Source organism: Pelecanus crispus, chromosome 12 (assembly GCF_030463565.1).
Source record: "Pelecanus crispus isolate bPelCri1 chromosome 12, bPelCri1.pri, whole genome shotgun sequence".
Taxonomy (NCBI): Eukaryota; Metazoa; Chordata; class Aves; order Pelecaniformes; family Pelecanidae; genus Pelecanus; species Pelecanus crispus.
Window position 1 is genome coordinate 7,795,116 of NC_134654.1, and position 25,716 is coordinate 7,820,831.

The 25,716-nt window shown below is 41.2% G+C and overlaps 1 protein-coding gene across 3 annotated transcripts in view; it reads right to left on the bottom strand.

Moving 5' to 3' along the window:
- Positions 1–91: 91 nt before the first annotated feature.
- Positions 92–25,716, bottom strand: part of RFFL (ring finger and FYVE like domain containing E3 ubiquitin protein ligase) — a 32,692-nt gene continuing 7,067 nt past the window's right edge. For 2 of the 3 annotated variants that reach the window (XM_075720009.1, XM_009483634.2), the window contains exons 2-7: positions 12,819–13,009; positions 7,221–7,625; positions 5,163–5,246; positions 4,572–4,779; positions 3,279–3,302; positions 92–2,712 (exon numbers count right to left, since the gene is read on the bottom strand). In XM_075720009.1, the coding sequence (XP_075576124.1) occupies positions 2,531–2,712; positions 3,279–3,302; positions 4,572–4,779; positions 5,163–5,246; positions 7,221–7,625; positions 12,819–13,004 (1,089 nt within the window). In that variant the 5' untranslated portion in view covers positions 13,005–13,009 and the 3' untranslated portion in view covers positions 92–2,530. The remainder of the gene's footprint in view (positions 2,713–3,278; positions 3,303–4,571; positions 4,780–5,162; positions 5,247–7,220; positions 7,626–12,818; positions 13,010–25,716) is intronic. The other variant, XM_075720010.1, reaches the window with a different exon arrangement.

Sequence of the window (25,716 nt, forward strand, 5' to 3'; positions counted from 1 at the left end):
AACTTTATTACAAAATTATAAACCAAACTTCTGTCCCAAAACTAGGAAGTTTAACTATCATAGTACCAAGAGGATTTAATAGAGAATAACATGCCATTTCAAGTAGAATATTAACTTTAAAAATATTTAAACTATGTACAGCGTACATAAAGCACATAAATATTTCCATTTACTTCATTAGTTCAGATCATTATATTCCTTTGGATCATTAATCAGTTTCTTCCAGACTTTGCTTTTCTTTTAAAAACAGGTCAGTTGTATCCATAGCAGAGAAACCATTTTTGCAAGAGAAACACTGTAGGCATGGGGGGGAGAAAACAAAAGAGATTCCTCCCTTCAGAAAGCACGTATCTTCTGGGTATATCTTCTCATTCCTAAAATTTCAGGCATTGATCTGCAACTTGATTTATCTGCTGTAGAAAATAAGCCTATCCTCTTCTACAAGTAAAAGTACATCTGTCCACAGGGGAATGATCTTCTTCCTCCTAAATTCCCCCAGCCCTGAGTTTATTGAAAAATACGACAACATAAATTTTCACAGTGAATTTACTAAATGAGGCTGCTGAACACTGTATGTGTATTCCTGTACCTCTCAAAGAGGTCCCTGTGAACCTCTTGAAGAGTAAATACAATTACTGCTTACCTGCAATTTTTTTTTTTTTTTTTTTTAAAAACACGATGCATTGAATTGTACCAGTACTCTTCTCATGCTGGAAGCTGTGAAAACTGCAAGCCAAAGATTAGAGAACAACCTGAACAGGGAAAGAGGTAAAACTCAGAATTTTTAGTTCAGTGAACCTCAGCAGCTGTTGCATTTGTGTGGAGTTCAGAGACCACCTTGACAGTGCAGAGGTTCTGCTGCCTACTGAGTGACAGATTTCATCACCTTAAGGGCTTTTTTGATTCCAACTTGCAGAGTAGAGACAACCCCCCCCATGCCAGTTGCGAAGTGAGTTCCTACTCATGCAATATTTCATGTTAAAGATTACACAAGTTTAATTTGCTGTTAACACATATTACCGCTTATTGCAAAAGTAGTTGGCTTTGGTGATCGTTTCTGAAACTCTACTTCCACTACTCCAGAAGCTGTAACAGACACTTGGTTTTTATGCTGATCCTCTGCTGGCAGCCATGCAGAGATTCAGTTTGAACACTAAGTGATCACAAAGGGGAAAGCTAGACAGGGAAAAACCTGCAGCAGAAGGGGACTCAACTTCACAAATGACTTGAAATGGGTATACAGTCCCATGGTGGCTGGAAACTTAAGGCATCAAGATTCTGAAACAGCTGTGTTACCAGCCAAATGGGCTGAATGCTTGCAGGCCACTGAGGGGAAAAATAAGCCGGTTACAATTTTCTCTAGCAAGGCTTCCGTATGAACATGCTGTTCATGAGGATAGCTGTAAGGGCTTGCAATTGTCATGTATCGTACCACAGAACCTCCTACCCACTCTCACAAGCAGAAAGTACAAAATAAATTGCTTTTGATAAGCAGTCTGAATGTAACAGGACTGTAAAATGGAGCAAAGGGGGGGAAGCTGGTTAGTAAACAGAAACATCTGCAATGATGATCACTCATCTTACTGATTCAAGGGAGATAAAGTCACCTGTACTTAAACACGACTGTGTAGCAGTGGAATCCTTACTACTCTTTAGCTGTATGTTTCCCTCACTAAACCTCCTAGAAGACTCAAGTCTTCTATTTGTAGCTCCTTAATCAAGTGAAGCGAGTTCAGTTTTAAAACAATTACTGGCATATACTGTAAGGAAGCCTGTGAAGTCAAAGGAATCGACAACAGTCAAACAAGAAACCTCCCTCTCACTGGCATGTAAACAGAAAAGCACCACCCCCCAAGGTAAGGCTGTGTGTTTCACAGAGTCTCACTCCCTTTACATTTTTCAATAATACAAAGTCCATCTTCAAATAAAATTATACATTTTTCCACAATTGCACTATACTAGAATTATGTTTATTCTGAATATGGAAATCAGAGGCAGTCTGCCTGTCCTGCAAGCATAAGAATTTAACATTAAATTTAAAAAAAAAAAAAAAAATTAACAGGCACAGTAAGATTTTAATCTTTGAAAATAAAGTTGTTGCTGGGGGTATAGCCTAAGCAGCAAAACAAATGTCACTTTTTGAGACCCCAGTCCACTTTAGTTTCTTATTCAGGGGAAAACACGAAGCCTCTGAATCTGATCTTTGTGGTGGAAAGCCAAGCATCCATCTATCCCCAGCACTAGTGGATCAAGTTATTCTAGAATGTAGGTGGTTAAAGGTTTCTGTGTCTGCTGCCGGCAATAAGCTCCAAGGAGTCCAGGCACTGTGGTGTAAAGCACTATAGAGGGAAGAGCACAGCCAGGCATGGCTTGAGTAAGAGCAGTTTTCCCCAGGCTTCATCCTTCCCTCACTTCCAGCTTCCAGTGGGATCCATATGCTAATCTCCGACCTAACTATTTGTAGCGATTTTGACCATTTCTCTAACAGCTTATGAGCCTTTAAGGCATCACCAGTCTTCCTCACACACACTTAGGACTTAAAGACATGGACAGCCCTTATCACATACTGCCTGCATATGGGACATTCGCTCATCCGCTTCCCACACTTGGTGCAAGTGACCATGTGGCCACATTCCAGCAGGACACAGTCAATGGGTGCGTCCATGCAGATTTTGCAGAGGTTGTCCTCCACGCCAGGGAGCCCAGCACCACCTGAGTAAACAAGAGACCACAGTTGGCATGAGACAAAAGTATGTTGGTTTTGTGCAATCTGTGAGTTGGCTTTATCAAAGGGCTTCCTTTTGCGCACTGAAGGTCTGGGGAGAAAAAAAAAAGTTCCCCTTTGCATCTACACTGATGTGGATAGATCTGCTCCACCAACTGGCAAGGAGCAGAAGGTTTTAGCTTTTACACAGTAATTTCTGTGTGATGAAAGCAAACATCACCGAGATTCTTAGCAATGAGGCGAAAGAAGCAACATTACTTTCCCAAGTAACAAGTGATAGGACGAGAAGAAACAGCCTCAAGTTGCACCAGGGGAGGTTTAGATTGGACATTAGGACAAATTTCTTCAGGGAAAGGGTTGTCAAGCACTGGAACAGGCTGCCCAGGGAAGTGGTTGAGTCCCCATCCCTGGAGGTATTTAGAAGACATGTAGATGTGGCAGCTAGGGATATGGTTTAGTGGTGGACTTGGCAGTGTTAGGTTTATGGTTGGACTTGATGATCTTAAGGGTCTTTTCCAACCTAAATGATTCTATGATTAAGAATATCACTTACCAGTTTGATCATCAGTGTCAGAAACTGCAACATAAGAAGAGAAAGTTACTTGGTGAGAGTAAGAGAAGCTGGGAAAAAAAATTTACTCAAGTGGTATTATTAAGCAGGAGATGAAAGCCTTGGAAGGGAAATTACCAAACCAAAACTGCTTTTTGCTGACCTCCACGCAGAGGTTCAAGCTGAATCTCTGATCAGGATAGGTTGTTCAACTGGCAAGAAGCTTTCTCTTTTACTGAGCTTGCACAGTAGCTAAAGTTTCACAAAGATAAGCAACTAAAGTCATGTCTCAATTTTTAAGACAGCCTTGGAATTTATACAGTGTTTGGCTTCCTAGAACTATGCTTGCAGTAGCCCCTTGTGCCAGTTTTTTTGGTGTTACACAATCTCACCAATATTGTCGAGCACAGCTGGCACATGCATGCAGTGATTAAGAGAAAAGGATAAATTCTGTCAAAAGCACAAGATACAGTGAAAGAAGAATATAAAACCAAAGCGGTTGTCTTAAATCTTTTATCTTTCATAGAGAATGAAGCTTAGAGATGTGTTTAAGAAAACAACGCTACTTTGGACAACACTGAAAAACAAAACTCTCTATGAAAACAAAGTGTTAAAATACATTTCTCTTGTAAATAATTTATAAGTAGATGTCTTTGTTAAACTAATCACCTAGCATTACAAACTGGCACCTGAAAGTCAAGCCAGATACATTCTCTATGCACCTCTATCCCCTCATCAGTCAACTGTGCAGGCCCAGCAGGAGCAGGCAGCGCACAGGAGGAACGCTCTTGTGATCAAGAGGACAGAGTCAAATCACAGATAACCACAACTGTTCAGCAGTGGGAGCCACTGTCACAGAGCACGCGCTCACTCTGAATTGCCCGGCTGCTTTTTGGTGGCATTTTCCTGCTAGGGCAGGGCATTTTCCCGCTTGCAAGCTCACCCCAGTGCTTACAGCCATCTGCCTACAGTCACGCACCAGCTGTTCTGCAGGTGATGCAGTGACCAGCGTGATCTACCACAGCTATACCGAATCCCGAGATGAAGGGCACACAGTTCTCATTTGTTGCTACTACAGCGAAGTCACTCTCCAGAGCTACCATAATGCTCTCCTCTTAAACAAGTACAAGTAGTGGTGAATGGAGTTTAGCTACTTTAACGTGCATATCGGGAACATGCCCTCCATTCTCCTCACTTGCATGAAACAGAAATGTAAGGTAAGTTCTATTCCCTTCTGCAACTGCCCATAGAAAGGGAAAACCTGGAGAAGAGGTGCATGCTTGCTAAGTTTCTTACCTAGATGTTGAAGGTCTTTCTCTTTATAAAGACGAGTCACCCTCTCTAGCAGCTCCCACTTTTCACAGCAGCCTTTGTAGTTGACAAAGTTTCGAGCAAGAATTTCCTTCAGCTGTCGCACAGAGAGTGCATTGATATCTCCAATGCTTGTTAGATCAGAGAGAGAAGCCTTCCTCCCCTGCACCAGGTTATCTTCTGAGTCAGTAGACTGAAAGGGAACAAAGATGGAATGATTCTTGCTCTCAACATCTAGCACTACAATTTAAATCAACTTTCAACATGTGAACTAGCAGGAATTCATGTTTGGATGTACATATAACTCTGATTACTCTGTAAATTCCTTCATCTATCAGAAACGCGAGTCCTAGGATGGAAATAAATAATTGATATTATTCTAGTGTCCAAGTGACACCAGTTCTGTCTATATGTGGAGGACAAGATGATGCTAAAGAAAGGGGTTGATTGGGTGTGTCAGTGGTCAGTCTGAATTACTGTTTAGCCACCCATCTCTCTGCAGTAATGATTCTGTGGTGTCAAATACAGCCTAGAAAACCTGGTATTCCTCATCATCTAATTCCAGGACACACAAACCTGTGTCTCCTCCTCTGTTGGTGCTTCTGCTGCATTCTCAACTCCTGTCATACCGACTTGGCTTAGAGGCACATAACCATTTGCCTAGAAGAGGAAATAAAGCTTTCACCAACAGCATATCTCTGTGTGTCCAAAGGGAAATAAGCTCAATAGTTCAGTGTCACTGCACACCCTGCCCACTGGAAGGACAAACTGCAGCACAAGGTAAAAGCAAGGCACACTCCCAGAAGGTATTTCCTGTGCTGCACTTACAAAAACAAACAAACAAGCAAAACTTTTTGAAACTGAAGTGCAGCATCTGACCTTTTAAAGCCCCGCTTTATTTGAACCCTGATAGAGTACTTGCACAGTAAGATCTCACATGATGTTCTTGTGAGGCTGGATCAGGAGGAGACCAAATTTATACATGTGTGTGCGTGTACGTGTACACACACCCACACACACCCACACACACCCACACCCCCCCACCCACCCCCCCACCCCCCCCCCGCAATCCTTCCCTGAAGCGTTACAGTGTGACATGGTGTGATATCACAGCTCTGATGGCACATCGGCTATCAGTGCAAGGGTCTGTATAAGACTCCTCTGTAACAGCTCAAAGTCTACAGGTCATCTTCAAAGTAACCACACAGGAACATCTCCTCGGGTGGCTTCTGGACTGGACAAATAGGAGATACTAAGTGATGGACCAGCAGCAACAAAGCTGCAGAATGAGAAGGGGCAGTTGCTTTGAGCACTTAATAAAATGAAAGGAACTGCAGTGTAATTCTAGCTGACTTGCCCTCAGCTGCTATCAGTCCCCTCTGTGGTTTCCCTGCTGACAAAGGAGACTGTAATGTTACCATCCTACTTAGATAAGTGGTAACTTGTTAATATTTACAAAGCAAAATAACGACAGTAATGATGGAAGAGCCTGAACTGTAGCAGGATGTCATGCAAGTAGAGACAAGCTGAAACGTATCATGGGGCAGTAAGGGAAGACAACAGCACTGAATTTGCTGTTAAAAATTGGAATGGCAATATCCAAAAAAACAGAGAATGAAGGCCTTTTAATGATTTGTAAGAAATGTCCTCCCAGCAAAACTCTTCTTTTCTACTAGATATATCTGCTGAGGAAGCAGAAGGTACATAGACTTTCACAGCTCTGGTCCACAGGGAACTAAATACACCTATTAACTTTGTAATAGGACTAGGAGCAGTTGTCAAATACTGAGTAAACTTCCCATGCCAGATAGCAGAAGACAAAGCAAAGTCAATAAAAAATAATTAAGCTCAAATGCCCCTGACAAGGTTTGTCAGAAGTGCAGGGTTCATCATAAACTGAAGACTTAACAACAGACTCAGGTTTTGTCTTCTATTGATCTGAGTGCAGAAGACACCAAAAACCTCACCCATCTCGCAATCATTTCTCATCAGTTTCGGTGCCAAAATTCCTTTAAACTGTGCTTGCTGTCTTGCACGTGAATTAAAGAACAATAATAACCATTTCATCTAACACCTACATACAATTGCCAGAAAGCTGTCAACATCAACACACAAGATAGATCTGTGCACCACCGCAGACACCAAGTACCAAAGGAACCAGTCACAGGATTATCTAGTGGCAATGGCAAGCGTGGACCAGAGAAAACACATCTCAAAATAGCAATGTTGTTCTCGGAGCGAATGTTCAATATATTCAGCACTGCCCACCAAATTAAATTCCACTAGTGTAGAAAGTGAATAGCACATCAAAGTTGGTGACAGCAAGTCACAGTTTTACACAGCAAGGCAGTGTAAAATAACGCATCTCACTTCCCTTAATTATCCTGTAAGAAAGTGTGAGGTCCTCACTTCAAAATTAAAAACAAACCTGGGAAGAGCATGTACAAAATGCAACTGAAGTGTTTTGTCATCTGTTCTAAACAGAAGCCCTCCTTGCTTTTTAAGTGGGCATCTTTAACATAAAACGTTTTTGGCACATTATCTACTTGGAAAACCTCATGCAACATCTTAGTAGTTAATCCAAAAATAGAGATGAATGAGTTTTCAAAAGATGCTTCTGGCTAGAGGCTGTACCTGCTGATGTTCCTGAGCTAGTGAACTTGAGATGGGATCTGCAGACACGGGAGACGCATCCGGTGAGGTAGAAGATGCTATGCTGGTTGGTGGGAGAATCACAAAGTCTTGCTGTCCAGAGGCACTAGTATTAAATGGATTTGTTCTTATCTGATCTTCCTGGGTAATTACAGGCTGCTGGCCAAGAATCAGAAATACCAGGTCCTCCTTCTCACGACACAACTCTGTGGAAATCTCACGGAGTGCCAAATAGTCTCGTAGATCTTTCACCTTCATCTTTATCAACTCTTCCCGCTGAAAAGCTGTGGCTCGGAAACGCTGGCATAGATGGCAGAGAAGGGGACCGCCTTCAGGCTGGTTTGAGCAGGACGTACAAAAATTCTTCTTACAGTCCAAGCAGATGTGCTGGTAAAGAGAAGGGAACAGAATCAAACCGATCCACCATGACCTGCGACAGAGGTGCACAACGACCGCAGGCAGTGCTCCCCGACCATCTGGAAGCCGAAGTAGTACCCTCTGTTAAAGCATAATCAAGACCTTCTAATTTATGAAAAAGTGCCAAGTATGTAACTCATGTTCCTAGGTGAGGAAAAGGATTGATCCCATGAGCAGATCATTAGATTCCTTACACTTCTTAGAAAAGTACTATTTACACTCCATTTACCCAGAATGAAACACTATATTCTTAGATAATTCCCTCAAATGACAGGAGTTTTCTGCACCTTATTCTGGACCTGTTCATCCAGTTTAAACCAGAGATGAAATCAGGAGATACCTTATGAGGCAGCAGACTTTCAAGTAAATTACAGCTAGTTGTGCATTGCTTTATAAAACAATGAAATATTGCTCTGTGCATTAAGAAAGCTCTAGCATTGGAGGGAACTACTTAAAAACATTTATTTCATAAATTTAAAACATGCTATGAGCAACTTCCCTCCCCAACTTTTTTTCCCCCCCTCCAGTTTGCTGCAATCACTAGATGAATCTTTTTTTCACCATAAGAGGAAAAGGAAACAGCAAGGCTTACAGTGTCTGACAGACATAAAAGAATCCAACATTTATTTATGCAACAAAAATAGCCAGCTTATTTTCAAAATAACATGCACACTGTGTGCCAGTTAGGTGCTAGACAGAAAGTGTTGGAAGTTTTGGAAATGTTAGGCCCCAGATCTTTAAAAACTTTACAGATTAAATTCTGTTGTTGAATGTTTATATTTTATACTGTTCTGGTCTCGTCACTCAGGGCTCGATTTTCAGAAGTTCCAAGCACTCACAGTCCATGTTGACTTCTGCAGAAACTTGACTGTTCAACACTTTGGAAAGTCAAATTCTACATTTTTCCAATAGGAATAGCAGCAGAACAGCCGCGTTATGCGCCTTTTTAAAAGTCCCGAGGGAAGAAAGAACTGGTTAAAAATGCTGAATTCACAGTCTTAAAGAAGACAAGCATCTTTATGAAATCCTGACATCCTGACCCTTCAGAGCTACGCAAGGAAAAATACACACGCAGACTTGGAGAAGTAACAAATACAAATTCAGGGACAAAAAAATTATTTCATTAATTGTTTCTAGTGATTAAAGAACATTTTTAACTTCAGAGTTCAGAGAAAGCAGATGTTTCTCATGTTTTAAAAGGTGTAAATATGCTACTTGCTTACATAAGCTCCTTCTGATCCCCTTTACAGCCTGGCAGCCCCCTTGCCCCACACACCCCCTTACAATTGTAGCTGACAGGCTCCTCATTTAGACCCTGTAATAGACTCACAATGACAGTTAGTGGAAAGAATCCCAATTTCCTGCCTAAGCATTTTAAGACATGAAAATTTCTAGCAGAGAGAGAATTGCCGGTCATGCAAACTTGAAACCTCATCTCAAAATTGCTGTTTGGGAGCCTGCCAAGTAAAAGTGACTTTCATCAACCGCAAAGCAAGACAGGAAGGGCAATTTCCACATACCATCCAATTTTGAGAAGTTTTCCTTTAACTTGGGTCATTATAAAAAACATCAGTAGGCAACTGACTTTTTTTGGCTCTACGATTGCAGGAGCAATCCAGTTTCTCAGGAAATTTTCAGGGCAGAGACAGGAACTACTTACTGGTTGTGCGTGTGTCTAGAACAGGGGAACAAACACCCCACAAAGGCAGAGTAACAGAAAATAACCCTGTTGACAACACTATCCCTCTTTCACCCATCTCTGACTGGGGAGCAATCAGAAGAACTGATGAAAAAAAAAAAAAACAAAACAAAAAACAAACAACCCTGCTTTACTCTGGCAGGGCGAAGCCTCCCCCGTGCTCTGCGGACTGCCAAACTGGCTCCAAAGTGAACCACTGCATGGCCAAGGACCTTCCAGCCAGAAAACCCCTACTTGAGTACTTACATGTTTAGGTATCACGTAAGCAAGCACAGTTACAAGGGCTGCATTATCCAACATGTTTTTGCAAGCAATTAACAGTAATAACATGAGTCTGCCTTAGTTATCAAATGATACATTTGAGAAGTCAAAATAAAACCAGGCATGTCTCTGGCTTATCAGTTCACCACTACGATTCATCTTCACAGAAAAAAAAAATTCCCCAGCCTGTATCTGAGCATCAAGTATTTAAACATGCACAGAAGCTGTTTGCCGCATCTCAGCATTAAGCAGCTTTTACAGCTTCAATATATTTGTTGAACTCTGACTGAAAGGGCAACGATTGAAGACACTGTTCTCTTCAGAACGATTAGTTTCAAATGGTGTTGTAAATTAAATCCTGTTACTAAAAGGTCAAACCACTTCTGAATGATGCTTACTAACTGGCAGCACAATCACAGGATGGTCAAACAGAAGTGAAATACTTTAAATCAGAAGCCTGTCCAGAATGGAAGCTGTTCCTGGTTGTTTGCTCGAACAGCCAGTCTCCCAGAGATACCAGGATGGGGCTTTGATACACTTGGCTCTTCTCTGTATGCAGGATAAAATGAAGAAATGCCAACATTCAAGCTTTCACTACGGCTACTGTTGTTCAGGTTTTTTGGTTTTTTTTTAATCTTACACTCTAGCTTGCCAGGAGCTTTTTCTGTAAGTATGCAAAGAAAAGTATCTTCCTGAAAATGTCAGCCAATTTAAGGCACTGTAATCAGAAAATGGGGGAGGAAGGAATAACAATCTGACATACCCACCAAGAATGCCTGCCATAGCTTTCTATCAGCAGAGAGGGAAATGAAGAATGCTTGGTTTAAATTTAAAAGATTTTGTGGAATCAGTTTGCTACAGAAAACCAAGATCAAAAAAATCATCTAAGAGAAGAAAAACACCAAAAGAACTCAGATATTTTTGCTACCACGATTAAATTTTACATCCTTTACAGACACTCCAACAGTTAAAAGCATCTTATAAATATGTGCTCCATTCAAAACTCCCCTACCCTAATCCTTTTTGTAGGTGCCATGTTATATGAAAATTAAAATACAATTATGATAGAAGATCAAGTACCTAAGATACCATCATTCTGCTTGGGGGGGGGGGGGGGGGGGGGGCTGTTTGGTCGGTTGGGTTTTTTAAAAAGCAATCTAGGCTATCCTTATGGTGGGAGGAATTAATTGTTATCTATTGTATTTCAGTATAAACATTAACTGGACACTAGAGTTCAAAGGTACTGTCTCAGGACAAAACACAGAGTTTTCAGTGCTCTGGTCACAGCAAAGTAAGATTTCATACACTTCTTCATCCATATCAACAGAATTAAAGAATTAACAAGGTTTACAAGTTATGTACTCAGTTCTTTATCTCAAATTCTCTTCTGGATACCAAGGACTGATGGATGATCTAGCAGACCTTCCTGCAGCTGTTTAAGCTTTGCCACCTGTAGCCATCTAACTCCAGCCAGTCCCAGAGATTACTGCGCAGTAGTTGTGGTGGCAGAAGGAAGGCAGAAGGAAGGTTTAGGAGCCACCCTTCACAATACAGAACATAAGCCTCAAACTCATTTTCACTGCTATTCTGCACTGAATGGGAGCAGCTGAGACACAAGCACACATTGTACTCTGCTGCCCCAGTTACACTGACAGCCAACTCCAGCAGAAAAACAGGGAAGTCTGCTGGGGGCAGAAATGTCTTAAATTGCTTTAGCAGATCCGCTACAGTTTGCATACCAGAGCTTTACCTAGCCCCAATCAGTCAGTATGTTTTCACATACCTGGAGCAGTAATGATGACTCTTATACAAGAGACTGCTTTAAAGACAGCTTATATTAGAACATATGTTTTAGAAGATACCAGGAAAAATGGGACGATGGTTCTAGCACTGCTACTGTATAATGCATACTTAACTGCATGAATTGTTTTCATTTCAAGAGCCGAATCGTGTACATCCAGTATTTGCTGCTATGCAGATGAGTAAGCACTGGATTCAGAATAATTCTTTCCACACGTGCTTGCAAAGATACGTCACATTAATGATGACAATGTTAAAGACAACGCTATGCAGAGTCATGGGCAGTGACTGCACCATTCCCACCTGACCCAGAATCTCCCTACTGTCAGAAAAAAAATCTAAGCATACTTACATACCCAAAATATATTAACATATATACCCAATCCTCAAAACATATTACCAAAATTTAAATTTGGAGTGATTTCTGGAGCAGTAACACTTATCAGTGCAAAAATGCATAAACATCCCTGTTGTTCTGTGAGTAGAAAGCACCAGCTCTGCCAAGACTTACTATTTCTCAGATATGTGCCAGCATGCATGAATAAAAAGGTGCAAGAGAGACCAATTTATTAATTTCCCCATCTAATCTAAAAGGGCTGTGGCCAAAATTCACTGTAATTTAAGTTCTCACACAATTAAGTTCAGTAACATGCTATATACAAGACACTTCTTAAGCCACAGAGTTTGGACTCTGAACAACTTTCCTCACTAAAACATTTTTCAAGCAGCATTATAGGAACCACCATGCCCAAATAACGTCCCAGACAGTGTTTGCTATCTAATTAAAAATCTTGTGGCAACAATTATATTGGCATCTATATGCTCACAAACAAAGTTTACAAAGAAGATAAAGTAGAGTTGGCCTTTTTCTTTTTTGGCACCAAGCTTCAGCAACTCAACACACACCCTCAATAAACTTATACGGCTTTTTAGTTTGAGCAACAATAGTTTGGAAAAAGAGATATGTGGATCTTCCTTTACTGAGAGCACAAACAGATTACTAACTTCTTGCCATAATTTTTGGGTTTTTTTTAAAGGACATTAGTGTTTGTAAATAACAAATTTAAAAACTCATGTTCAAGTTAATGCTCTTTTAAATGATTATAAGCAGCTTGGCTTTCTTCTTTCAGCGCCTGGGAAAGCCAAGTCTACTGAAGGTTAACTACCACATTTCCAGTCATCTTTAACTACATCTGCTAACTGCGAAAGAATAACTAAAGACACAGAAGCGAAGGCAAGCTGTCTTTTTCCATACGGTATGTCCTCAAATCAGAGGCCTCTAACGTGCACCCGTTTCTCTTCAAATTGGCTTTTTGTAATTAAATGAAAGTCAGATGGTATATTGCAGTCAAACTGAACGCTCCCCTGAGTCAGCGGCACCAGAGAAGACATTTGCGACTCACCTTCCTAGAGGAGTTGTCGAAGTGCACCCCGCAGGCTTTGCAGCTCTGTTCAGAAGCCGTGGGAGACGGGTAGGAGCTGTACCCGGGGTTGGAATAGGCTTGGGCTCTGGCTCCCTGCTGCGGCTGCGGCTGCATCTCTTCGGGTGAGCCATCCACACAAAACCAATTACAACAGCTTGCCCACATAGTAACTGAAAGTGGAAAAGACGCACATTAGAGATGACATGGGAAACTCCGTCAGCTAAAGTGAGAACAAAGCATAAAATGCATATTTAAATTTCCCACCAGCAATTAATTTTTGACAGTGTATTTGTAAGTTTTGATCTTTCCTCTAACTTACAAACACATGCAAAACGCACACACCCAGTCCAGCATGGTATGCCTTTGGTGAGAAAGGACAAATAAAGTTCAGGATAGTTATTACTGGAATTTCTTAGAATTAAGAGATTACAGAAAGATAAGATAAATTTTATTTTCCAGTTGGCTGTACAAGACACTATGATCAAGTTTCCTGTAACAGGCTGTCTCTATTCCATGTAAGCCATATAATACACTGACTTTGTTTTTTGTGCATTGGGAAAAGCAAACAGAAGCTCAAATTATGTCTCATACATTATTTAAATAAAATCAGCAGCAAGATCACAGATGGCTATTCTTCCATTTTATTCTAAATCCCTCTACAGATTTACAGCTACAAATCTAAGACGACAAAATAAGACAAGGACAGTGGAGCCACTAATTTAACATATGCCTGTTCTCAACTGAATTTGCAGCATTACAAGACTAAATCATCACACAGCAAGTAAATACCAGTAACTTAAGAAAAATCAAATAGTAGCTTCCAGTAACTTGGGAAAACAATTGCATCTGAGCTTGGTGGGTTTTTTTTTTTTGGCAAGCCAAATAATGATATATATTTATACACACTTACCTAAAATCCTAACAGTCTGGTGCAAAACGCAGTTTTGTAGTCTTCTAAGACCACCCATGCATAAGTATTCCAGAAGCACACTGCTATGAACTTGCTTTTGGGAGTTTACAAAGAAATCTGAATTCATCTGGGCATTCAGTTTCTAGAGCATACACCATGTGTCATCACTTACTGGTAAACAGAATACAAATTGCCTACTCTGCATTTCTGCATTTACACTGTAGTTCCTGGACTGTGTTTCTTTTATGTCTTAAAAATCGCGTCCATCACTGATAGTGTGGGACTGCTCAATTTTATAAGCTTCTGGAAATAAAACATCTCTCAGCTACACGGTCAATTGATTTCTTTTGCCTCAGTAAGTATTGCCACTGTAAAACTCCAGATTCCCAGGAAAGGGGGCTGGTATGAGTCCTAAAGGTTATTTCGTATAATATACTAACATACTGTTCTGTTGAAATTTTTTTTTTAAAGCTGTGTTAAATCTTTTGAGTTGATGTACTTGAATTGGGAAGCTTTTGCAGTTTGGTGCTATTCCAGTATCTGTAGCTTTAGTGGAATCTTTAATCCTTTCAAAATCTAGCTGAATTTGGCTTGTCAAAGTTACCGCTGTCACTGCAGTGGACATGCCTTTCAAAATCCACAATGGTGAGCTTACCAATGAACTCTACTCTGCAGGCTCAGCAGATTTCAATGTTGAAGTGAAAATCTACAGATTCATGACAGATAAACAATTCTTAGTGCATCTGATGTGCACAATGCTGTAGTGTAAATTGCACTTAGACTGGCAAATAGCTCTCTAATAACAGAACAGTAAAAGCAAAAAAGGAGCACCAGCTGGCTGCTGGAAGGACAGGGGTGACCAAAGGCACAAGAGACACACAGGGCACAAGACTATTACTGCAGGTATTTGTGATATCAAAGCCATCAAATGCTGATTCTATCAAACACTGAAAATCACAATACTAAAGTGGCATCAAGATGTTCTCCATCCCCTACAATCCTCTCACTGAATGCTGACATAGAATTTTGGAGGTGTCTTGACCATCTTCCTCCCACATCATTTGGAGCTATTCTCGGACGCAACAAGCAAGCTGCTGTGCTTCCCCAGCCGCTTCAGATAGCAAACTACCTTGGGAGGAACGTGTGTGTTCTGCACAGAAAACACTTGGGACAGTCACCACACAGCAAAACAACAAGATCCTTTAGGCCACCAGCAACTTGGATTCATGTTACATCCCTGTGTACAAAACCTGGTGTCAGAAGATAATAAGCTTAAACACAGTTATTATTTATAAGCATAAACAAGAATCAATGAAAAACAGTGCAAGTTCTTACTGACACACAGGGATCTGAAGCCTGAAAACATTAATGGCATAACTGCAGTGTCTTAGCATAATGATTAGTTCCACATGCCACAGTACTTATCCTGTGTAAGCAGGGGTAATTATCACTTAATAAATACATGGAGAGAAGCGTTCCATGAACAGAAGTAACGTATCATCCATTCGTATTAGCTCTGCACTGCAATCAAAACACATACTTTAGGTATCATACCTAAAAGAAACAATGACTCTCTTTCTTTCTGCACATTAATTTTCAAGCCATCAGTCCCACTCAGAAGTTAAAACATCCTTTCTAGTGCAGAAATACTCAATTTCTATTTTAAACTATGTTGTTTGGAGGTTTACTTTGTTCCTAGGAATTGCAAATCTAAACAACATGAAAGCTGCACAGACAAACAAGCATTCACAACCTCCACGGCAGTGGAAAACTACATCTGTAGTTAAGTTCCCTTCCTGATTCAAGGACCCCTGCAAACTGAAGGCCACCCACGATAACAGAGTACGCAAATGCTACTGCCTGCCCCAAAAACTTTGTTTTCCTAAAAAAAAAAAAAGACAGCCCACTAATTCACTCTGGAACATTGCAACATGTCAAACATTGGGAAGAAAAACACAAGGGACTGCACAAACCAGGATAAAATAAGACAGAACCCAGCATTCAACTGGAGTTGTGGTTTTGTGTAATTGCCAGGAAGTGAAAAGGTTGACAAAAGGCTCAGATGTTGCTTTAGAACCACCTTAATCCTGCTCAACTACAGAATCATAGAAGGGAAATGTCCATTAACAAACAACTAATAACCAGGACTGCCCTCTGATCCGTAACATTTTTCCAAAGGTATCTCCCATCTTTAAGAGAAAGGAGCACATGGAAACATGACAGCCATTCATACAACTCAGGCTCACTATTACAGCCTGTACCAGTGTATGTCAGGCTTTAATTATTTAAGGACCTCTACATATAGGTGTAAGTTTAAGTTAGGGCTTGTCTACATTGACAAAGATGCTTCACTGAAAACCGCTTTGTGCTGATGGTTGATAGCCACACAAACAGAGAGCTCTCACTTCACTATCAGCATTTCGGGAGGCCAGTGGGTTCCTGCCGAGCACATACTTTGCACTGCGAGCAGGCATCCCACGTTTCCTTTGTGCCACTGTCAGCTCTTACGCAAAGTGGGATTCTCCTCCAGGCGCACCGAGAGAAACCTGCCAGCCAGCAACCATCACCTCTTAACACGGCGTACAGGTTGGGAACAGCACCCGGGTGATGCTGCAGCCTGCTCCAGCTGCAGCTTAGATGGCTCCAAGTGCAAGAAAAGGAGCTCACGAACATTTCCACCTCTGCCCATACAGTGACCTTCATGCTCTGCATCTCAGTCAACATTACCCCAACTAATTTTGTAGATATCTGTTACCATTTCCAAATTCCCAGGGGACCAGAATGGCTGAAAAGCAAGAGTTACACTGTTGATACCTGGAACATGCAGTGGATGCTACATGGGAATTTAAAATGCTGCCACCACTTAGGCAAAGCTTTGCTAACTGGCAGCAGTTAGACCAAGCAGACATTACTGAGGCTTAAGATGCTAAAACATCTCTGTATCTGCCTACAGCTGCACGAAGACAACAACAAGAAATGCAGGTAAGATTCAGCAGCTACTTCAAGAGGGATTTTTTCCTTTGCTCTGTACAGCATCAGTTTTAGACCTGAGGAAATAAGCACTGCCAGTGGGAGAGGACTGGTAGTGGCAAGCAGAATTTCACAGTGAAATTTCAGGATGGCAATTCCCTAGATATCTCCACAATGTTTGCTACAGCCTAATTATTCCCCTTTTTATTTTGTTACCCATTCAGAGGAATGTGGTCAGCACCATACAGAAACTGATAATTTCCATAAGCAATGCTTTGATGGATGGGTCGTTGGTACAGATGCGACTGAGTCCGAGCATCATAACTAGAGAGCACTGTGTAAAGCCCGTCAGTCCTTTGCAGATGAACGGCTGTTCTGCATGCAAGGAGCTCCCCAATTACACTGAAGTGACAAATAAATGCCCAGCCACAAAATCTACCAGGAGAAAGAGCTACTTCTTCATTGTGCTCCAGGGCTTGGTAAATACTTAGAGTAACCTGACTAGTATTAACATGTCACTTTGGCAAAGTTAACGTCACCATAGATTTCAGGAATTCTCAAGTAACTTCTTGAATAAAAGATGTTGACTTACTGGCATGACTAACATTACAGGCATTACTGATAGCAGCAGTCTTCATTGCTCTTGGACATGAGGCTCATGGGAGCCACAGAAAATAACCGTTTTAACTATGCAGCTGAGCATGCTTTTGGGAAACTGAAATCTATATGGCAGGCGCTCAGCAGATGAGTTCTGGCAGCCAAAAAGTACCTGCCCTAAATCCTAACTGCATGTTGTGCTTGGAACATCTGCAAGAGCAGAGGGAGAAGGAGCTTCACCAAGGGTGGAGATGCAAGATGAAATGCTCTATCCTGGACCTGCAAACACATCCACCCACAGGGCAATCATCACGCCGGGCTTGTTTTTGGGAAGGAGGATTGTTTTATCTTCTTTCTTGAGTTTCTTTAAGGAAAAGCCAGAAGAAATCCAATAAATATCAGACAAGGCAGGAAGTTGCTTGCATGGTCTGTGGGCAAAGCAGTGCTAGCATGCTACCACACTCTGATGGACTGCTTCCCCCCCCCCACCCGCCCTCAGTATGAAGCTGTGAATGCTGTGACTCTCTTCACTGATTTTAAACAGAAGAGTGAAATTCATTTCACTACCTGTTCATTAACATGTTTTATACATCACCATGACTTTTGTATAAATTTGCAAGCATGATTTAATTCCGGAGGAAATACCAGTGATGTCAAAAGTTTTCCTCCCATACACTGTTGAGGATAGTATTCATAATGCAAGCCTGGATTTTTATACTTTCCATCTTCATTAAAAAAAGTGTTTGAACTCAGATTCTCACTATATATGCAAAATTAATGCCATAACCTTGCTGGATGGAGTATCAGAGATCACTGTCTACATACAGGATTTATTACACATGCTTTGTGGATTTCTATCAAAGGGTAGGGTTTGGCTGTATAGGAAAACCATGGCTTATGTTTGAATATAAAATTTCCCTTTATTTTCCTAAGAGTGCAAACAACAAGGGACTAGAACAAGCGAAAGGAACATGTCTCAGAATCATTGAGCTTTTGGCTCTGTATAGTAAAGCTCTTGATGACTGCATCTGGCTTCTTTTCGTGACTGCACAGGAATTTGGGGGCTGGAATGCAGTAGCACAGACAAGACATTTGAGTTAAGGGATCAAAAGGAACTGAGCTCCCACAGGCAGCTGATTTTGCTCCCACATGAGGCGACACCACAACAAGAAGTACTCCTCCTCCTCCTGAGAGGCCTTCAACCACTGGAACACCAGGGCTGATTACCCTTGAGGCTACTGCGAATGGAGAAGGGTGCCAAAAAGGGAGATGCAAGACAAATAGCAGCTTTGCTAGGGCATGCTTTCCTACAATAATGTTTGCTCATGAGCTCTTTCAGCTGCCCTCGCACCTCCTAATTTAGGGGAAGACTCTGTTCACCAGAATGAGCTGCTTTTCTATTAGCTCCTTGAACCATCAAGCTCCTCTTTCCATCTCAATCCTTGGAGGCCATCCTCCTTGACTACCTGCTTACTACCTTGCAGAACCCCCCTATGATCCTGAACTGTCTTCTCAGCAGTTTCCAGGACATTACTGCAGTCTCTCTCTGTCTTCTCTCTCCACCTTCCCCTCACGCTTTGCCAAACACCAGGTAACTGCCAAACGGCAGAATCCAGTTAAGGTCTGTGTGCTTCAAGTGTAGATGCTATACAACAACGCATATCCAACCTGTTACCCATTGAACGGCCTCCACAACAGCAAAACTACATTCATTGGTAAGACACCACTTTCAAGGCAACACACCAAGACTGGGATTAAAGTTATTCACAAAAGCAGTAGTTTCTGCCATTTCTAGTAGCTTGAAGATCATGGAAATCTATTCAGGATGCCAGAACAGGGCAGTGTGGCTTTAAAATACTGATGTCTTGCTAAATTATTATTTTTGCATTATTATTCCATGTTGTATCCCCTGCAAAATTCATCAGATCCCACTTTCATGAATGCTGTTTTGCAATTATTTCAGTATTTAATGAATTAACCATCTTGGTGCCTCATGAATAGCATTGCACAGTTGCTCATTGTTATAATTTACTTTTTTTTTTCCTTCAGTAAACTAGCACCGATAAGAAATGACTTGCTAAAATTAGTTTCACTAATAACCTACCACTTACAAACAGAATTCACAGCTTGCTTGGTCAAAAATTAGTATTTACTTGATAGTACAGCTATAGAATAATCTGCTCAAACGACATTTGTGCATGAAGTATTTTTATCAGCCTGTCACAGGCACACAGACCTGAATTATGATAAATGGGAGCAACCATGTTGGGACAGGTGGAAAAGTCAGCAAATTAGCCATTCGAAGGAGGCACAAGGGAAGGAGGCAGGTTGCCAGTCTGAGCATGACATTTGCAGAGGTGGTGTCTTAACCAGTACGAAGCATAAGAAAATGAAGAGTGGGAACCAGCCCTGACTATCTATCACAAAGCATATAAATCTAATTCGCTATATACAACAACTGGTTTGAACACATTAGATTTTTACCTAGGGGTAGGAAAAAAAAAAATATATTTAGGAGTAAAGGTACTAGTTCACATGTGCCTAAAGTGACAAAATGCATGTCTTGCAAAAATATGTCAATAAATATCAGCACAGCTAGAAACATGAGTGTTCAGAGGGAAGAGAGACTGAAATTTTGGTATGGAGGGAGGAGACATTTTCCATTTTGTTCTGTGCCTTCAAAATGTCTGGAGACATTTCACATCTCTAATCATCTAAGTATGCAATACCAATAATCTCTACAAAGACAAATACATGACTGCTCACCAGTCTGACCAGCAACTTTGATGTCAGTCGAAAATTTTTCAGGTGAGAAACTGGCCAGCTACAAAGGCAGAGGACAGAGCATTCAGGTCAACCTGCACCAAGCATAGTCAGAACTGGGTGTCCAGGTTAGTTTCTGTGGTGTCTTGGTCAGGCTTCCGTGCATCCAAGAGCGCCTGTGCTGTTGGGCACATCAGGGCTGGCAGTTGCACTTGAACAGCATCTGCATGCTCACACCCACTGGCTGCTTTCGAAGGACAGAGCAGGCTGATACTGGCACCCCATGCCGTACGCTGTCTAGACCTTCCCTGTTGGGTGTGGACAGTACACGGCTGGTAGTTCTGCTTGTGCCTTGTAGTAATCCACCTTCAGACCCTCTTTAATACAGCATGACACAGCTGCATCTGTGCTTCTCCACCTTGGAGATGCCTTCAAAAGCCTCTACATGTGGGTGCCAGGCCTCTCAGAAGGCAGGAGATGCAGCACATCCCAATGCATCCAGCCAGAAGCACACAACCGGATTCAACAGCATGCGCGCTTACTAGGTGCGCTGCTTCTCCAAGCACGCAAGCCCAAAGGAAGAGAATTTGGCTGCGCACCAGCATTTTAATCAAGGAAGTGACATCCATTTACCACAGAGCAGAAAGTAAACAGCATAGCCCGTTGGGGCAGGGTGCAAAGCAGCGCAGGAAAAAGCTGGAACGGGGCCACAGTAGTTCAGCACAGAGACAGCCACGCACAACTTCAATGAAATGCTATCGCCTTAAATTATTGCTGATTCTGAGAGAAGTATCACAGTAACTCCCTAGTTATATGGTACAGAGGAAGTCATCCTACAAAGATCCTTTTATACTGCTACAACCTGGTTTACAGTGGAGTAAATCATTTGCAAGGTAAGCCCTTAGAAAATTTGCTTAAAAGAGAGGAAAATTAAGAATTAAGAGTTCTCAAATACATGAAAAAAAAATACAGTGGGTATTCTAAGAAGACTTTGCAGCTTTATCAGTGTTTATCAGCATGCTATGTTACAAGTAATTTGCAAGCTTACTCTCAGCAACACTTGCTGATGTTCTGTTTGTTAGAAGATTCACAGATCTTCAGTGAAAGCACCTTTGCCCATCAGCAAATCCCACCAATACTGTTACAAGCACAAAGGATCTAAGCGTCAAGCACCTCTTCAAAATTGGAGAGCTGCAATTTTCATTTTAAAATTGAGAAAATGGTTTTAGAAAGCTGTGTGATTTATAGAGCATTGCACGGGAAGCTAATTCCAAAGGCAGAAACAGAAACCCTCTACTTGACTCCCAGCCTTGCACCTGAATTGCAAACTCCACACTCGCCCGCTTTCTCTCTCCACTGTAGCACAAGTAAAACCAAACGATTTTTCCCAATTTTAACAAGAGAAGCTTGGAAATCCTGTTTTGTTTTAAAAGAACTGAGTACCTGGGGTGTGTCTTATTTCAGTGTAAACTGTTTATTTTGACCCAAAATTGCACTTTATATATTGAAAAATATTTAGAAAGAAAGTTCTTCTTGCTATTAATTGTAATTAGGTCCTTAGACATCTGCCAAGATGGAAATTCAACAACAGCCTTTTTCCTTTGCAAGTCAGTGACATTCTTCCAGCAAGTTAACACAAAACAAAACAAAGTGATTAATGAAATCATGTGACTAGTTTTAGAAAATTATTTCTCTTACCTAGTCTATCTTAATTCCTTAGTCCCATACCTTTTCCCAAGTAACGTGCTGTGACCTCAGATAGACTATCTCCCTTCCACTCTCCTGCTATGCTGAAAAACAATTAAAAAATCCGGTGCACTCTTTCACACTAGTATGGTATTCATCAGCAAGACACAATTAAGTCAGCTGTAATATATAGCTTGAACCAAGTCAGAGAAGAAAGAAAACTTTGCAGAAGTACGATTCCAGACTACTCCATTTTGTTACCATTCCCACCTTTCCTAGCATCCTGTGTGGGTGTACACGTGTCTCTATCCTTTGTGCCACACACAAAAGTGGCAGTGAAAGTAGAAGCTCTCTGTCAACACTTCAGCAATGAGCAGTTCAGGAATCCTAGACTATCACATACCATTTCAATCAGTCCTTTTTATTATGGGAAAAAGGTCAATGCTGGCTTGTGCTCTGAATTTTTTTCTCTGTTAATTCACATCATCACAAGTCTTCCTTGGATTTAGTTTCAGCCAGCTGTTTTTTTCAAGCAGTGGCTAGCTGCTAAAATTGTAATTGCAATATGTAGCAATAAATTGCTAAACAAAAACCTGAAAATGTAAATAACTGTGTAGCTTCCTTAACCAGCTCTATTCAAGGAGGTAATCATTCCATACTCTCCAGGCTTCATCTCAAAACCCACCTAGACCACTCTTCTGTGACAGCCACGTGGCAATAGTTGGGGGAGGTTCGCTGGACCTGTGCCCACCTGAAAGCCAGAAATGGTTTCCAAAGGCACAACATAAGCTTTTCAGTGAATCTTCCTCCTCATAACGCTACAAATACCTTGCTCTCTTTGCAAATTTTACATTGCCCAGAATAGAAAGTTTCTCAAACTAAGTTTCTGCTGTGCTGCAAAAGACTGGTATGAACTAAATGACTTCAGCATTCAGATATTATAAGCAAGCAGGAGCAATTCCACAATTTAGCCAGGGACATCAGGGGAACAGCTTTGAATCACCTCAGCTTTCACCATGGAAGAGGGTAACCACTGTTGGATGGCTTTAATGATACTTTTCTAAACAGGGGGAATGCAGGGAGCTGGAGAATAAAGGGGAGCAGAAAGGATGTCAAGTTGTATTTTCATCGTATTGTGAGAGTTCCCACTTCAGATAAAAAGAGGTCAAGCTATTTCCGTTGAAATCCTTGGCCCAAGAGGCCTATGACAACAGCTGCACATCTTGTTTCATTGTGACAGGAGGTTTCTCTCCAACTGGACAAATTACATATTCATCAACAGTTCATCTTTGGAATGAAGCACAAGCATATGGGGGCAGTCAAACAGAGGAGAAAGAGAGGTGTTATCCCAGACACAGCTCCTCCAGCTTATAAAAACCCTTACCCCCAATCTACAGAGGCAGGGTAGGGACACAGAAAAGAGAAGGTATCTCACCACAAATTGCAGCGATGTGCACAGAAACTGCCTATCCCACCTGGTGTACAAAGATTCAGACAGATGAAGTACTCCAAAGCAGCTGTTCCCAACATAGAGACAGTTCTAAGTACAGTCTTAAGTCTTGCAGTTATTCATCCAACAGCTGAGCTTGGGTTGGACATGGTACAGTATCAGCAGTCAGAATTACATTAAGCTTGTCTGAAATTGGGATTGCAGTTGGCACTAATGCTCTAAAGACTCCGTGCTATTGCTGTTTCTCAGACACCCAGAATCAAGAGCGTTTGCTGATAAACTGTAACACCAGTTGGAAATCCCATACACTACTTTACATGCCAAGCTTTGGGTTTATTTTTTAAACAGTAAACTTCTAAATCTTTTTTCTTTTCTTTTTTTCCCCAAGAAATCAAAAGATAGCCTCAAAATTCCTCACACACAAAGCCGACTCTTTCCCCACCCCACCTAAACCCCATGGAATTCATACATGTGGAAAAGCGCACATTCAGATTGATGATGGCGCACTAAAGTTGCATGCAACAGAGATTTGTGTGGACTGGTAGGCAACCTCTAACCTATTTAACTGTAGCCTGAAAAAGATCATTGTTACTTGGCTAGACTGAAAAAAGTCTGAACGTATATAATTGAGGCACATCATAACAAGTACAAACACTGCAGACTCATTTCTTAGCTATGCCTATTCCAAATTAATCTCAATTCAAATCCAAACTAGGTGCTGAAATAGAATAAAATGCAACCATGTATCATCTCCTTCAGTAGGCATGTACGAGGACCAGCACACAAGTCACATCTGAAACGGTGTGGAAAGCTCTGTTCTCCCAGACTGCAGAAATACAAGTTTGTCAGCAGTTAAGGAAAGGTCCAGGATGTTGAAGACAGCACTGAAAAGCAACAAACCTGAATACTAGTTTTGTTACTGAGACAACAAGAGATATCGGAATAAAAAAGTCAGTTTATTTATGGCTTAGACACCTCATCTGTGGATGAGGAAAAATACCCCACCCTCATTTGAAGTAAGTTAGTACAGGTGAAAGTTTGAGAGAGACTTTGAAGTTGCACTCTTAAAGCATTTCCATAATATTAACTATTATTTTTGTGCCAATCTCCATTTAGCACTGAAGGGTTTGAAATTCAGAACTGCTTACATGCAGCCCTGGATAAGAGCTTGAAAACTGAGGGAAAGTTCAAGCCTTACCATCCAGTGTCTGTCAGTAGGACTAGCATGAACTACTTGTAACATTCATGGGACAGATATGAAAGAGTCCATTTCCAACCATCTACAGCATTTGTTTCTAGGGCTGAAAGATTCTAAATTGGCTGCTTTACCACTGCCCTTGTTCAATTGTGACGCCTCTCCTCTTCTTCCAGCCTCAGTCTCTGCAGAACATTAAAGACTAGTAACTCCAAAACAATGCAGACTGAAATCTGGGCTTTATTCAAACTGAAACATCAACAAACCCAACAACCATCTTGTCTTGTATTTTTGGTTACTGAGTTGAAGGGTAACATCCCTAGGAGACTCAGAGACTGAGAGGATACTAGGCAATGAAAGCTTCAAACAGCCTTTAAGGACCTGCATCTTCTGGATTCCCTACCTTTGTCACGAAGAGGAAATTTCCCATATATGGCCCAAGCTGACAAGCAGACTAGGGTCACATTTCAGTTCACGGCTTTTGGCAAGCCCAAGCATTCAGACATCATGAGTCAGTGCTCTAGAAATCATTGGGTTTTGTAAACGAATAAATCTATTTAATTTTGTTTTTCTAATTTGCCTTGGGTTTGTTAGTGCTTTTTTCCTCAATCTTTGCAGTACACAGGCATCATCATATTTTAATTTTGCTTCTCTGTAACTGGGAGGAGCACTTTTTTCCATTCTGGGTTTGTTTGCTTTGTAAAATGACAGACAAGATTTTCGTATTAGACTAAATCCGGGTCTTGGGGCATTAAGAAAAAAAAAAACATACCAACTGTCATGGAAGTTGGGAACAGATACTAAGCTGTCTTGTACTTTCACACAGCCCTTTAACAACACAGGACACTTACTTTTTAAATAAAACCTCAAAACATGTTCACTTCTGTTCTCAGATCCCAAACAAATAATAACTTAGCTGGCATTTCAGCCCAAGCGGACGTGACTTCTGCTGCTAAGAAGCTCCCTGCGACACAATCTTTTCCACCAATAAACTGCTAACATCAACATGAACTTTCTTCCATTTTGAGTTCTACTTTTCTCAGTTCAACAGTTCAGCAGAAACTGCCCCATTTTTGAGAACACACATAAAATCACATACCACTTATTACTATTTTTAAAAAAGACCTGAAGTTCAACAAATTCCACTGGGTAATTACTTTCAGATTAGTAATGGTGTGAATTAACATGGGACATTTGGGGCTGAGGATTTTGGGTTTCAGTTTCTAGCTCTGTTACGGACACTCTGTGCATCTGGGCTGCTTCACTTCTCTGTGCCTCAGTTTTCCATACGTAAAATACAGGTAAT